Source organism: Schistocerca nitens, chromosome 7 (genome assembly GCF_023898315.1).
Source record: "Schistocerca nitens isolate TAMUIC-IGC-003100 chromosome 7, iqSchNite1.1, whole genome shotgun sequence".
NCBI lineage: Eukaryota > Metazoa > Arthropoda > Insecta > Orthoptera > Acrididae > Schistocerca > Schistocerca nitens.
Window position 1 is genome coordinate 373,157,614 of NC_064620.1, and position 15,312 is coordinate 373,172,925.

Below are 15,312 nucleotides of genomic sequence, written 5' to 3' on the forward strand. Positions count from 1 at the left end.
TAAGGCGGGTACCAGGTTGAGGTTCATTGGGAGAGTGCTTAGAAAATGTAGTCCAGCAACAAAGGAGGTGGCTTACAAAACACTCGTTCGACCTATACTTGAGTATTGCTCATCAGTGTGGGATCCGTACCAGATCGGGTTGACGGAGGAGATAGAGAACATCCAAAGAAGAGCGGCGCGTTTCGTCACAGGGTTATTTGGTAACCGTGATAGCGTTACGGAGATGTATAATAAACTCAAGTGGCAGACTCTGCAAGAGAGGCGCTCTGCATCGCGGTGTAGCTTGCTCGCCAGGTTTCGAGAGGGTGCGTTTCTGGATGAGGTATCGAGTATATTGCTTCCCCCTACTTATACCTCCCGAGGAGATCACGAATGTAAAATTAGAGAGATTAGAGCGCGCACGGAGGCTTTCAGACAGTCGTTCTTCCCGCGAACCATACGCGACTGGAACAGGAAAGGGAGGTAATGACAGTGGCACGTAAAGTGCCCTCCGCCACACACCGTTGGGTGGCTTGCGGAGTATGAATGTAGATGTAGATGTAGATAAGTACTTTCTCTCCATATGAATCTTATTTGTTCTTCACTACAAGCTTGAGTAAGGAACAGATATTCAAAACAGATTCCTACATGCTCGTCTTACACATTAGGCTGCTTTAAATCAAACATTTTATTTAACAAAGTGATAAATCTTTACAAAATGTGCTGCTCACTTCAATCACTTTCACTGGGCAGCATTTTAAAGCTACAAATATGATTCATCATAATGGAAATAAATTTTACATAACCCAAATTTTATAATTATTTCCTTATGCATTCACAGTAAATACAGTCTCTGCTGCAGGACTGACTAAATTCATGTAAACATACCTGTTCACCAACATAAGTTTCCGGGCGATCGAGCACATCGGCTGTCTCCCGGTCAATAATGCCAGCTGCAGCAGCCTCACGAGGCCGTAGTACTTTCTTGCGCATCTTCTGCAAAACAACAGGCCTAGCTTCACGATCTGGAGAGCAAGAGAAAGAACGGGCACGCCCAATTGCTACTCGGTATTTGGGTTCTGTAGTGACACGGCCACGTGTTCGTTCTCCTTCCGAGGGTCGATCGTCGTCGTCTTCGTCCAATGAAATGCTTGTTGAGCCCAGAATCTGCAATATTGCAAAGGAAATTGTGGCAATTAGTATCAGTTTTTGAAAACTGCTAAACTGCACTTACTGTAAACATACAGCAGCAAGTAATGTGATACGCAAATATTAGTACCTTTCAAAATTTTCTTGATCACTGGCCTCCCTAGTACTTTTTCCTCTGGTCACTGCTAACCATACAGACTTAACAACAATGCCGTATACAACCATTACATAGTTAGATTTTGAGAACAGATACAAAATTAGTAATAGTAAGCATCATTTTCTTTGGAAGGGGGTGAGGGGAAGGAGTAGCAGTAACAGTAGCAGTAGAAGTAGAAGTAGAAGTAGTAGCAGCAGCAGCAGGGCTGATGATGACACACTGTCAATGCCTCTATACTAGTTAGCAATACTGCTATTGCTACTCACTGTAAAGATGACATGCCGAGTTGCAGAGAGGCACAACAAAACGACTGCTACACATTTAGGTTTCGGTCAAAGCCTTCTTCAGGAAACACACACACACACACACACACACACACACACACACACACACACACACACACATATATTCATTCATTCACACAAGCAAGAAAACATCATGCACACATGACCACCATCTCCAGTAACTTGGACCAAGCCAGAGATGGCAGTCTTGTGCGACTGAGGTGTGCTTGCTTGTGTGGGTTAATGTGTGTGCTTTTCCTTTTCTAAAGAGGGCTTTTGTCAAAAGACAACATGTAACAGTGTTTCTGTTGAGGCTGTCTGAAACCCAAGGTGTCATCTTTACAATGAGTAGCAGTCTATATTATTGTTATTCCAACCTGGAGTTTCCACCAATTACCTTCAGGAGGCAAAATGTGGGCTACTGTCAGTAAAATAACACAATTTAGCTTTCAGAACTATCAGTTCCTTACTCGAGAAGGAAAGATTGATAGATCACTCAAACCCCCAGATGACAGGGACCCAACTGTAGTAGCTACATGTCCTGGGATCTGAGTGACTCTACCTTCCTTTTTAACCTGCCCCACTCTTCTCCCTGAAAAAGGAACTAATACTTCTGAAAGCTAAAACTGTGGCATAATTTTTATTTTTATATGTGGCTGTCAACAGTACTAAACATTTAAACGCCTAATAGTAAGTACTGCCCAGAAATTGTCTCATAATTAATTAGTAAATGTTTTTTCTAATGAAGTCTTAACTTTGTTTCTAAAACAAGGCATTAATTGTACTAGTGTATGTTTTGAAATCTATGGTTTACAGCTGGTTAATATAAAAACAGCAACAAAATATTAATTTATTATTCTTTTGTTGACGGACAGCATACCTTCAAACGGCCAGCATCGGTTGCGAGTTGTTCAACCTGCTCTGGCGATAGCAAGCCACGCTGCACGGCCTCCTCGGCAGTCAGCTCAGCTCCTGTTGTAGGGTCTCTCACCACAATGGAAGTCGAAACAACTGCTGTCCTGGTCCTCACGACACCATCTGCTGGAATTACTTCAGCTGAAACAGTAAACTGCTCAGCAGTAGGAGCAACAGAGAGGGGTTCTCCCATCACTGCCACTACACCAAATTTGGATGCCTCAGAAAGCGGAATTCGGCGTCCAGCCTTATCTCTATATTCACCTGTGTCCTTATCGATGAAGCCCTTTCTCAGAGCTTCATTGATATTGAGGGATTTTCCAGTGTACGGATCCTTAACTTTGACCATTCTCGGTTCAATCTTACCCTCCTTTACTGCAGCAAGAAGGTTATCAGTCTTCCCAGTCTGTGTGAAAATCACTAGTGCTGATGATGGATCATACACAATACCAGGTGCAACCTGTAGAGGTTCTATATCATGAACATCTGCACACACCTCTTTAAATGTGTGGGGACGACCGGAACTTGTTACAGATTCTGACACTTCCACTTTGTCTGGGCGACCACTAACTTTAGTCACTTGAATTAGTCGCCGTGAGGACGCACTACTGCTGTCCAACTGAGTAGACACAACTGGGGTAGCTCCTTCCAAGATAACCAATCCATGATCAACAGCCTCCTTCATAGTGATCTTGTTCCCATCTGGTGACACATAATGGCCCGTTGCATCGAGCACGTGTTTTTCCAGAGCACGTGTTACAGTCAGATGTCGTTTGTTGTTGGGATCAATGACAGTGACTGATTCTGGATTTACTATTTGCAGTTTTATACACTCCTCAAAAGAAGCAAGCCTATCAGTACCTGGAATAATAAAAAGCCCTGTCACAGGATCAAACAGTCGCCGCTCTATTGCTTCAGACAGTAGCCATCCATCCCGCGGGAGCTCAAACACCTGTGTATGCTGCTCCAAGTGCAGTTCATCTGTAGGTTTCAATTCTAATGTTGCTGTATGTGTGCTAGGGACTGTTGCCTGGTCTCGTCTACTAACAGACTGATCACGGGGAACCTGTGATAGTCCCAAAACCATGTCTTGTCCCATTTCATCTTTTATAAGCTGCTGAGGCTGAGGCTGCTCTGTGCCATTCTTTACATGCGAAGGTGATGTATCACCATATCTGGCTGGCAATGAAGGAGGGAATTTCTCTAAAGATGACTGTAATGCTTCTTTCTGTAAAAACGTAGTTAAATCACTTTCTGTTGGAATATGTCTCGTTGGCGAAGGATGGATTTTAGCCTTCTTAGGAGAGACGGTAATCTTCTCATCAGGGTATGCTTGTTTAGGAGAAGTGCTATGGACATCTACCTCCATCGGAGAAGTTTTTACTTTCTGAGGAGAAGTTGATGAATCTTCACGAACCAACTCTCCTCTCCTTAAAGATTTATCTTCTTTTTCAATGACTGTCACTTTCGTTGAACTTTTATCAACTGTTAATTCCTCCACTGTTGTTTTTGTTGACACAGTTCTGGGAACACGATCTCTAAAAGGAGAGCTGCTATTTTCTTTGGGGACTGACTCTTGTTTACGAAGTGAATCCATTTTATCTGGTAATGCTCCATCTACACAAACTTCTACTTTTTCAGCTGCAATCAATCCTGCATCGACAGCCTCTTCTAGTGTCAGAATTCTACCCGATTCTGGGTCTCGAACTGTTCTATTTTTCTCATCATAAAGCCCACGAATGAGTGCTTCCTGTAATGTCATACGTGGAGATCGGCCATATGCCAAGCTCACTTCTGCTGTAGTGGCTGTCCCAGATGATGTTATAGTGACATATTTCTTTACAGTCTTTGTAACTGTTTGTGTTGTTACAGTGATTGTAAGCATGCTGAGCAACAATGCTGCACCTTCCGCATTGATTAGGCCACATTTCACGGCTTCATTAAATGCAACTGGTTCTCCAGTTTTTGTGTCAAGTGGCAATCCCAATCTGGTGTCAATTTTACCCCTTGCAACAGACTCTAGCACATTCAGTTCTCTGTTACCATCAAAGATTCCAATAGGTCGATTAAGCATCTCGAGAACTTCAGCTCTGATTAGTCCTCGTTTTGTTGCTTCAGGAACTGACACTGCTTCCCCAGTCTTGCTGTTAACAACAACAGAAACTTTACCGCGATTTATCTTCAAGAAATCTTTTGACACAGCTGTATTAAAACTAACAAAGTCTTTTCCATCAGGTTCCTTGAAACCATCAATGTCAAAAATGGATTTTACAGCAACAGAAGTAAGGAGACCACGATCGGCTGCCTCTGCCATGGAATACACAGCACCCTCATCAGTGTTAACAAAGCGAGCACCATCTGGTAATACAATGCCATCGCGAAGTGCTTGAGAAAGTGTCACCAGTTCTCCAGACCGTGTGTCTGTTACTGATCGTGCCCAATTGTCATCTAGTGTGCCACACTGCACAGCCTCCGTCAGTGTAAGACGCTTGCGATGAGCTGGTGACCAAATGCAGCCACGTTCATCCAGTAGGTCCAAATCGACAGCATCCTTAAGTGTAGCAGCACGAGAGACGAGTCGTCTGCGGCGTGCTTCACTTAATCGCAATACCTCACCTGATAGACCATGGTGATAGTGACCACTGGCATCAATAAGACCACGATCTAAGGCAGCAGATAATTTGAGGCGTACGTCTGCAGCAGCGTCCACCACCTCACGCACCTCACCATCCAGTACACCACGAGCGACTGCCTCGGACAGAGTCAGCCACTCACCAGAGCACCGATCCAGCACACGGCCATCACTATCATCCACCAGTCCATTTGCTAGTGCATCTGACAATGACAGTGGCAGCCCGGCAACAACCCCGCTCGCCCCTGTTCCCAAAGACCTTGTGTACCTTACCTCTGGTCCCGTAGATGGCACCCCTCTCTCAGCATCTGCTAGTTCTCGCTGGATAGCTTCCAGCAGTGACAGCTGACCAACACCACAAGGGCCGAGGAGACGGGTGGCCAAAGCAGGTTCCACCAAACCACATTTTACAGCTTCCTGTAGTGGAGTCCCTGCCACTTGGCCTGACCGGACATCCAGCACACGTAGCGCAATTGCTTCACCCACTGTCAGTACACGACCTGCCACAGTATAAGTGGCTAGTTATACGTAGGGAACTACATAACCAAAAGTTGTAATCCATTAATTTATATTGACCAAGACTAGAGATCTTTACTGCAGATTAGTAACTGAAAGATAACTGGTTCAAAAGTTGCCTTAATTATTGTATTTGTTTCTCAGGAAGAAGGCAAATCACAAACATACATTTAAAAAATCACAAAAACCTTTCCTCAACTGAGCACCAAATACACACAAGAATCCAGTTTAAACACAAAATGTGAACTTGACAGGTATGAACTGAAATGCTACAGCATGTGCAAAATTATTTGATATAATTATTGTAATACTGTCTCACAGCCATGAAACAAGCACTGCATTAAGTGATCTATAATTAAATACACTGAATATTGCTACTATTCAAATAATAATAATAATGAAGAAAAATGAAGATGGAAAAGAGGAGAATTAAATATCTTGTTGACAATGAGTTCATTAGAGACAGAGCGCATCATCTCAATGGGAGAGAACAGGGGAAGGAAATCAACCTTGTCCTTTTCAAAGGAGCCATGCTAGTATTTACCTTTAGTGATATACACAAAACATGGAATACCTAAATCTGAATGACTATGCAAGTATTTGAACCATCACCTTCCCAAATGTGAGGCCAGTAGCTAATTGCTATGCCAACTTGCTCGAGTCATCATGGGAGGTAATCAGGAAAGTGACAACAGCTAAATCTTATTTGGGGCCACAGAAAAGTTATTGACTATCCAGTGGCAGAACATATGGCTGAGCAAAAGAAAATACTGTTTACAGTGCACCTTGTATTCATAATAGTCTCTATATACTTCATATTTTACGAAACAATTTAGTGTTGTCCTCTTGACGTAAATAGTAATACATAAATCCAGCAAAACACAGAGGTTTTCCATCTTGAAGCCAATATCAAACTGAAGGTCGATTTAAATACCAGTGCTCGAGTGGGTGGGACTTACTGTAGGTAGTATATTTTTTCCTGCCATCAACTTCATAACTGGTCCACCCACAAAAGTTTGGGGATCACAAGATTTTTGAACTGGAATCAAAACCCCTAAACAGATTTACTAATGCTGCTCCATATTCACAATGTACTGAGATGAAACTCTGATAGAAAAGTTTCTACAACAAACTGGGAATTAAAACTTAGATCTTGTGTTTTCAGCGTGGTACTTACTCACATAGCAGTCAAGTCATTAACAAAACACATGCAATTTATTTATATGAAATATGAAAAACGAACTCGGAAAAGGAGTCTTACCTGTGGCAGGATCAGTAATTCCAAGGAGATCAGAAACATCTGTTCCCTCATCAGCCTGCCGAATCCTACGTAAAGATCGAATTTCTGAGAAATGCATGCTGCTTCCTCTGCTACTAGGAACTCCTACAGTCTGACTAGGACTACCATCGGTCCCTCCCACACCTGGACGACCTCCATCTACTTCTGTTGCCTGTCTCTTTGGAGCAGGTGATCCATCACGAGATCCTCGTGTGGTCACCGTGATTTTGCTGCCATCCCTGATCTCTTGGTACCTGAAATGATTTATTATGTTTTTCCTTAAAATGAAACAAGCAGTCTCTAAAGGTGTATGTCTACTTGCAACAAAAGAAAAAAAGTACCTGCTTCTGTATCATGATTTTAAATCAGGAGGTGGGAGGGGGGGAGAGAGGGGGGGGGGGGGAGCAGAGAGAAAGAGAGAGAGAGAGAGAGAGAGAGAGAGAGAGAAGTAACCTTTGTCAATGTAAAATTCTTATGAAAATAAATGATAAACCAACTGAGCCAATGATTGCAATCATGAGCCCAACCTACATGGCTCAGAGACATCCAATTCAGAAGAAGATTTGGAGGGGGGGGGGTTTACATAGAGGGGGAGGAACGGGGGGAGGGAGTAATGTTTTTCGACCAGCCACCGCCACCACTAAACAAGAAAACAAATGTCTTAGAATTAAAAGGGGAGCTCTACCAACACACAAAAAAAATTAAATAAACTGATTATTCATTTCAGTGTTACCTAAAATAGAGGAGAAATATTGCACTAAGCCAATGGCTACCCTGTCATTAGTAAGCAAATTTGAAATACTTAAAGTAATGTACTACAAGCAACTGAGTTTTCCATTTGTGCAAGACTACCACATGTTTTAGAGTAGTTCATAATCGAATTCAGGTTAAACTGACATTTTTGTGCCATGTCATAAACCTTGATTTGGGTATCTGTTGAATTTTTTACTGCATAAGCACAACTTCTGTAGGGGAAAAAATGGCTTCTACCACATCAACTGAAAATCATTTATGACGCTCAATAGACTGGTTTCAATAGTGTTTTTCTTTACTTACAATAATGGGCAAGTACAATTATTAAAATCAACATATAGATGTCGATATTGACAACATATTTCTTACTTTGTAGTATACTGTCTGCTGTTAAACTGAGATTCTTCCGTAGACTCATATATATTAAATTCTGTTCGGAATGTTTTGAGGTCCCTTGGTTCCATCTGTGACACCAGTACCTGAAAGATGAGGAAGTAATAAGTGTATGAATTAGCAATCATAATTTACTTTATAGTAAGAATGCCTCATTTCATTTTCTTGTTGAATATGACATAAAAGATAAGTTGAAAGAAAAAGCCTGAAGGACAAATAAGGAACTATATTCATAAGGTAAAGAGAAAAAGCAACCACTCTCTGTATAGCTAACTCATTCAGTGGGCAACAGGTATTTAAAAAGAAGAGAGATTGGAATCATGGTTACTAGAATACATGGTGTGGATCACAGGTATGTATGCTGTGTTACTGATAGGGTAACCCACCCAGCCACTACTCAGTAGCTCGTCATTGCCATTAATTTATTGTGATGTCATTCCATTTTTGAGTGAGTACAAGTAAGTGTGAGTTCTTATCAATTAAATGTAAAGTTGTGCTACCATTATTAGTGTATTGAGGGCTTCTGAGAACATGTTCTGAATTATTTCTGGTTTAAAATAATGGATTCTGTGTTATCACAAGGTATAGTAAGAACTTCAGAGAACAAAAAAGTTTGGAATTAAGTTTCATATATTTCCTAACAACAAAGAGGCAAAAATCAAAATGGATAAATGCTTTTAAAAAAGATGGTTTGTTTTCAGTTGTTAATGCTTATGTGTACTCAATACATCTTGCTGATTCGGTTTATGAAAGGGCGCTGAAAAGTGAGCTGTTGAATCTTCCTCGGAAGTGCAAACTGATGGCTCATGTTTCAGCTGTTTCAGCTACAGAGTTGATTTAGGCGGTAGTAATGGGCTCAATAATGAGAAATTAGAGCACAGAAGTGAAGCTACCATAAAAAAAGTACAACTAATGCAGAAACCACAAGCAGAAGAAACCATAATATTAAACAATGCAGTAAATGCTATAATGCAGGTTTGTGACAATAATTAAAAACTATGGAAAAAGAAATAAAAGAACTTAAGTATGCTGAGTTTCTAAAAAATAAAACTTTTCAAAAAGTGATTGACTGTTCTTTCTCTGTCGATGATAACTGGCTACGAGAGGGTGGTGTACAAATTGGTCAGCTGAAGAAATTGCAAGGCTGTAACTTAACGTTATATTGTGTCAAGGGCACAGTGAAATAGCCTCTTCCTATTGCAAATACTGTTAAAAGAAGACTCTGGCACTTGGTGTGAATGTGAACGTAAAAGTGAAAGGTAAGTAGGTGTGTGTGTTACTTCAGAAAAGGGCCTTTAGGCCGAATGCTAAAACGTATAGCATTTTTGTTTTGCCTGTCTGTGACTCAGTGTCTCCTCTATACTTTCCACAATATTGTTGAAAAATTTAGCTAAAAGTTTAGTGATGCCAAATTATACAATCCTAATCAAGGAAAAAGGGGACCGAATGTTTATAAACGATGTTGCGAAAATACATGAAAAAACTTGCCAATAAATCCCTCAAAGAAGTTCTAGAAATATATACTGGTGTGTATGCTCTAATTAATAACTATTAGTGTTAATCTATTGAATTTCAAAATATAATACTTCAAAGGTTTAATTTTTTACGAAGTGTAGATTCACTTTCATGTTCATAGTTATAATAGCATGTTCAAAACCAGAAATCATGATTTTATGGTGACTAATTTTACCATAAAGTTCTAATATAGAGTCAGCCAGAAAACAAAATATTTCCACAAAATTTTCGACTTTCACATCCTCTAGAAACTCGTGCAAATTTGAACTGCATGTTGTTGTCAGCAGGATGTCACAATTGTGCTAACTGTGTCTTGTATGGCTCCATATGAAAACCCTTGCTTGAATAACTTCAAGTAAATTGCTTGCTTGCAATGTACATTTCACATATGTTAAATAATTTTGTATCCAAAAGGTATTGAAAACCTACAATTTTCCATTTGCAGTTACAATAATCTTCTATGAATTTTTGGTGTTACTATTAAATTTCTTTATTATGAGGAAATAGCTGCCTGTTGAGCACACACTGGAATATAGTTTCAGTTAAAAATTTATTCATAATTTGCATACAGTGCTATTGTCTGTAATTTCCTACTGACAAACAACAATGCTACTACAGGTTCATACTGAACTTCTACACAGAGGATTCAATACTTCGAGCTACTCTATGCCCATAAACATTGCAAATGTGTTTCTATCTTTTGTATCTTGCAACAAATAAAAATCTGAAATCTCTTTTCCTTGGCCCTCCACATTACATTTCATGTCTATTCAAACTACAACATAGGATATAAACAAAATTACATACACAGAAATTACCTGCACTGAAGGTTCATTGGGGCACAAAGTTGCAATCTGTTTCAATCGATCGTACAGCAGACACAGCAGTGCTCGGTAGCGGTGGTTGAGTGCATCCAGCTGCGCAGCAACAGCAGTTGCACCAGGAATGCGGTCAGCACGATTGTCTCCATTGGATCTGCCTCTCCCAATCACTGTGTCCATGCTTGGGTGAACCTCATCAACCAGCCACGACGCATAGTGCTGCAGGCGCAGGTCGTAGATCTGCGGGTGTGCGGGGCCGGCCGCATGTTAGTCAGGTTAGTTGGCCCCTCACCTCAGTCAGTCATGCCATCACCAACCCATGAATGAATATGGAGTGCCACCCAATGTATTTCCCCAATATGACATATATCAAAAAATGAACCAGTGATCCTCATGTGAAATCCAAAAATTCTCATTCTTTTCTCTTTATTTTCTTTGCATTGATTCTTAGACTGTTCTGCACTGTAATGTACATTATCAGGAGTTTATATATATATATATATATATATATATATATATATATATATATATATATCAGGAATTTAAATGTAAAGCAACAATCACTGAAAAGAATTTGTTGGATATATCCATCAAAATTACGAAACTACTCTTTATGAATGTCAATTTTGTCACATGAGGAGCGCATCTATATAATCTGTTAAATGTTTTTACATCAGGAATAATAAAACTGCATGAAAATGTGTAACTCATTTCTTAATGACAAAACAGTAGTTAAATGTTTGGCTAGTTGTTAACTATCAGCTTTCTAAGCTACGCATTTTGATGCAGTAGGTAGAACTTGCGAGTTTGACTTTGATACACAGCAATGTAAGTGCTGAACTGAAAAGAATTTTAAATCATTACACTTTCACATAATTTGAAGTTTGTATGTGTTATATACTCATAAAAACTGTGAAAAACAAGAAGACAGAGTGGGAAGATGGTGCAAATCCCAAACACATTCTAGAAACCATCACCAAACACAAGAAATATACCACAATATCCATAAATGATCAACAACACTATACAGTATTGAATATAATGAACAAGTTCATTAAAAATTTCATGAATGAGAACAGAAGTGTATGAAAATTTGAAAATACTAAGCCAAAACAATGAGTGTACAAGCTAAAATTATGAAGTGAAGAAAATCTCAGGCACAAAATAAAAAATACAGGATTCGAATGAAGGAAGACTCTGGTATTAAATGTAAAATTCAAAGTTTATGGACCACAGTGTATTATTTAATTTTTTAAACATTTCATTTCTGCAGTGCAAGAGGCCACCATTCACAAAATAATTATGTTTATTTAACTCCCCCCCCCCTTTCCGCCCTCCTGACAGCAAAATTATTTTGTTATCATGAATAGATTTTGTGTACACAGGAGGATGAATTATGACCTCATGACCTTGTTGTGTTTGTTCCTTCTTCGCAGCAAGCAAGCGAGAAGAGTGCAACATAGTGGAAACATCTGTCACCACTTATACTTCACTCTCCTATAGATATAATCAAAGAGCAAACACAGTGAAAGGGGAAAAATGCAAATCACTTGTAAACAATCTGATCATGCCAACAGTATCAGTGTACTGCATGACGCTAATGAGAATTTGTGGCATTTCCAGAACAGTGTCAGCATTTTGATGTAACTGAATAATACATCGGTCTAAAAATGTGAAATACCATTTTTATAAATTGCAAAAAGACAGATCATCAATAACTAGATTGGCTTGCCACTAATTATCTTGGAGAAACCAAATTCCAGTACTGTCAGCAGACATATTTCATAGTTTTTTGTTTTTAATTTGCTTATGTTTTTATCAGCAGTACTGGAATTTCACCTCATGGGGTGCATAAAGGCCAGCCATTCTGTGTCTCTGTAATTTTATAAATCATTTGGAAGATGATATCTGACTAATACGATCAAAAATAAATTTAAAAAGTGGTGATTTAGAATACTGAACATTTAGACTCCACATGAACTGAACTGATGTACAAGAAAGAAAGGTTAACATGATGATAAATATTGTGCCTGATAGATTAGCATTATCTTCAAATACGCATCTAACATTATTTTAGCTCACCCACTATTACACCATATATCAATTAACTGACAGGCAAAGCAATAACATAGGTGTTGTGTTTCCCTAAGAGTAATCATAATAATGAGGTTATGTTTGAGAATATTAACAGAATGTTACTACTACCCACAAAAATGTTTTTGAAGTTAAGTTCTAAAGCCATGTAACAGAGAGTCAGTAGGTATATGGCATTAGATATCTGTATAGGTTATAGTATGTACAATTACTATTTACAAATAGTAAATCCACTCACACCACACACATTCAAAACATGAAGGTGGACTCAAAACCTTGTAGAATTATAACTACAGTCTCTAACAGCTGCCTGGTGTTTTGATGCCTCATGTTGCATTTTCTACATCACTAGTAATCTGAAAACCTAATATAAAACTTAGCCAATTACCTGTGTTGTGCCATAAAACTCACCTTCGCTTCCCGGATAAATCGCCCACCAACAACATTGACCTGCTCAATTGCTGGTGCTTTCTCCAATACATTGTTGTACAGCACCTGTGACAAACAGAAAAACAATTAATGAAATTAAAAATTTTAATTTCTGTAGATAATAGTACAAATTATTTCTTTATTTATCTCATAATTTTACTCGAAGTAGTGAAAGAGCTAATAGCAGCTTTGCAGTATGAGGAATACCTTTCAAAAATTTTTGACTAGAAGAAAAAAACTGCTTTATTTCCCGAAGCAAGTATCCCTTATAATTCTGATGTAAATCGTTTCACCAAATGATATGAATATGTTCATGTCATAAATAAATGGAACTCTCAAGTGAGTGTTAACCACTATATTTCTAAAATCACAATCCATTATTTTTTCAACAGTCAATCAAGCAAAGAAAACAAAGATAAGGAACCTTAACGCAAATGTGTCCGGTATATGCCTCTCTGTTCATAGCTGGGTAGTCTCCATTTTAGACTGTTTTCTAGACTTATTCAAGAGGAAACAATCTGTTCTTGTTATGCTGCAACTCTTTGGAACTAGATACCAAAATGTTTCATCTCAAGCAAAGCTTTACACAGTCAAACTTTACTCAGTACCACTCTTACTAACTCAATTTAATACTTCATTAATATAGTAAGATTAATTAAATGGAATGAAATTTTTACTAACTAGATACCTGTCAGTAAGAGAAAAAAGGCATGTAAATAAGCTGATTTGTTAATTTTATGTGATATTAGACGCAAAAAAATGCATAATCAAATAGTCACAATGCATGGAACCACTACGTACAAAAACAATTCGACAGTTCCTTCTGTTGTGCCTGACTGCGACTCAATGTCTCCTCCATACAGAGAGTACCAATCTATGCTTTTCAGAATATTGTTATGAGTTTCAGTGAAAACAGATGGGGCTGCTTATAGAAAGTTCATGTTCATCTTTCAGTTCAGAAAGCACACAGTGCTACAAACTAGAAGGATGACACATACTAACTTGGAAGCTGTAAAAAAAAAAAAATTTCCAGTACAACCCCACCCCCTCTCCCCCCCTCCAACACACACACACACACACACACACACACACACACACACACACAAATATATTTACAGTATTTAATGATATCACATCTATGGGTGACTTACAAACGGCATCAGAAACATCCACCCCAATCAATCAAACCATCATGCTAGCTAAAATGGCATCATAATTTTATGTCAGCAACTGTCACATGTGTGTACATGTTGAGGGCGAGTTGTGGATATTGTCCATAGAATGTGGAAGCAAAAGGACTCACTGAAAAACCTTTGTTCCAAGTCACAGCACTTGAGCTCAAGAAAAGGATAATGGCTTGATTAGTGGAGTCTTAGGACTTTTTTTCTTTTTTTTTGACCTATCACCAGATTCAGGCAGAGTGGTAGATGCCAAGTAGCTGAACATGCTGCTCATCAAATAAGACAATGTGTGGTGAATTGCTTCTCAATGTATGTTCTCTCTTGTCACTTTTTCCCTCCCAAACAACAAAGAAAAATGATAAACATGAATAAAGCCTTGGTATTCAAGGCAAACACATTTGTTTGGATCCCAACTCTTCCACGAATACACCATCATCCACACCTCAGCCAATACTGAGCATAATTACCCCACCAGCCTAGTTCAAAAGCAGATTTCCAAGGCCACCGTATCCAGTCCTCATTCTGCTGATCCCTCCAAAAAACAACTTCGGAGCACATCACCTGTTACTCAGTATTTTCTTGGTCTGAAATTTATTAATCAGCTACTTCGACAAGGCTGTGACTTCCTTTTAAAATCATGCCCTGAAATGAGATTTATTCTTTCTGAGATTTTGCTCTCACACCAAGAGTAGCTTTTCAATCTTCGCAATATCTTTGTTAGATCCTACTCTGCTCCTGCATCCGTCTCCCAACATTATGGCTCCTACTCCTGTGACCGTCCCCGTTAATTTCGTCTATCTCAACATTTCTTCACAGTAACTACTCCCTCCTTCACTTCTACATCTTTCATTTTCTTACCAGTGTATTTTTCGCTGTCCCCCTCCTACCTCTGTTACGTACAATGCACTTTGCTTTTCAATCCTATTAACTCGTGCATGTTGTTTTAGCAGTAACCTCTGTATTGCATATTACCCTTTCTTCCACCTTGAAGCTCTCAGGTTTTCATATCTCATCCAGTCCCCAATAATTAGTCTTTCCTTCACATCCTGTCTAGTAAGCCTCCACTGACCCACAGTTTGGGGTGACTTTTCCAAAATCTACCCCTTTTCCTAGATCTCTCCAGTTCTGTTCTTTCAGACCTCTTCCTTGCTCTTCAATCCTTCTGCCAGAAAAAGAAGCCACTTGGTCTGAAAGCTTGCTTAATTATAACCTCCT

At 39.2% G+C, this 15,312-nt stretch overlaps 1 protein-coding gene across 1 annotated transcript in view; it reads right to left on the reverse strand.

Moving 5' to 3' along the window:
- The window catches only part of LOC126195243 (microtubule-actin cross-linking factor 1), a 503,782-nt gene that overhangs the window by 200,750 nt on the left and 287,720 nt on the right, over positions 1-15,312 (reverse strand). Inside the window, exons 24-29 of the mRNA XM_049933770.1 lie at positions 12,899-12,982; positions 10,391-10,633; positions 8,034-8,143; positions 6,894-7,165; positions 2,450-5,616; positions 868-1,146 (exon numbers count right to left, since the gene is read on the reverse strand). Of these exons, the coding sequence (XP_049789727.1) occupies positions 868-1,146; positions 2,450-5,616; positions 6,894-7,165; positions 8,034-8,143; positions 10,391-10,633; positions 12,899-12,982 (4,155 nt within the window). The remainder of the gene's footprint in view (positions 1-867; positions 1,147-2,449; positions 5,617-6,893; positions 7,166-8,033; positions 8,144-10,390; positions 10,634-12,898; positions 12,983-15,312) is intronic.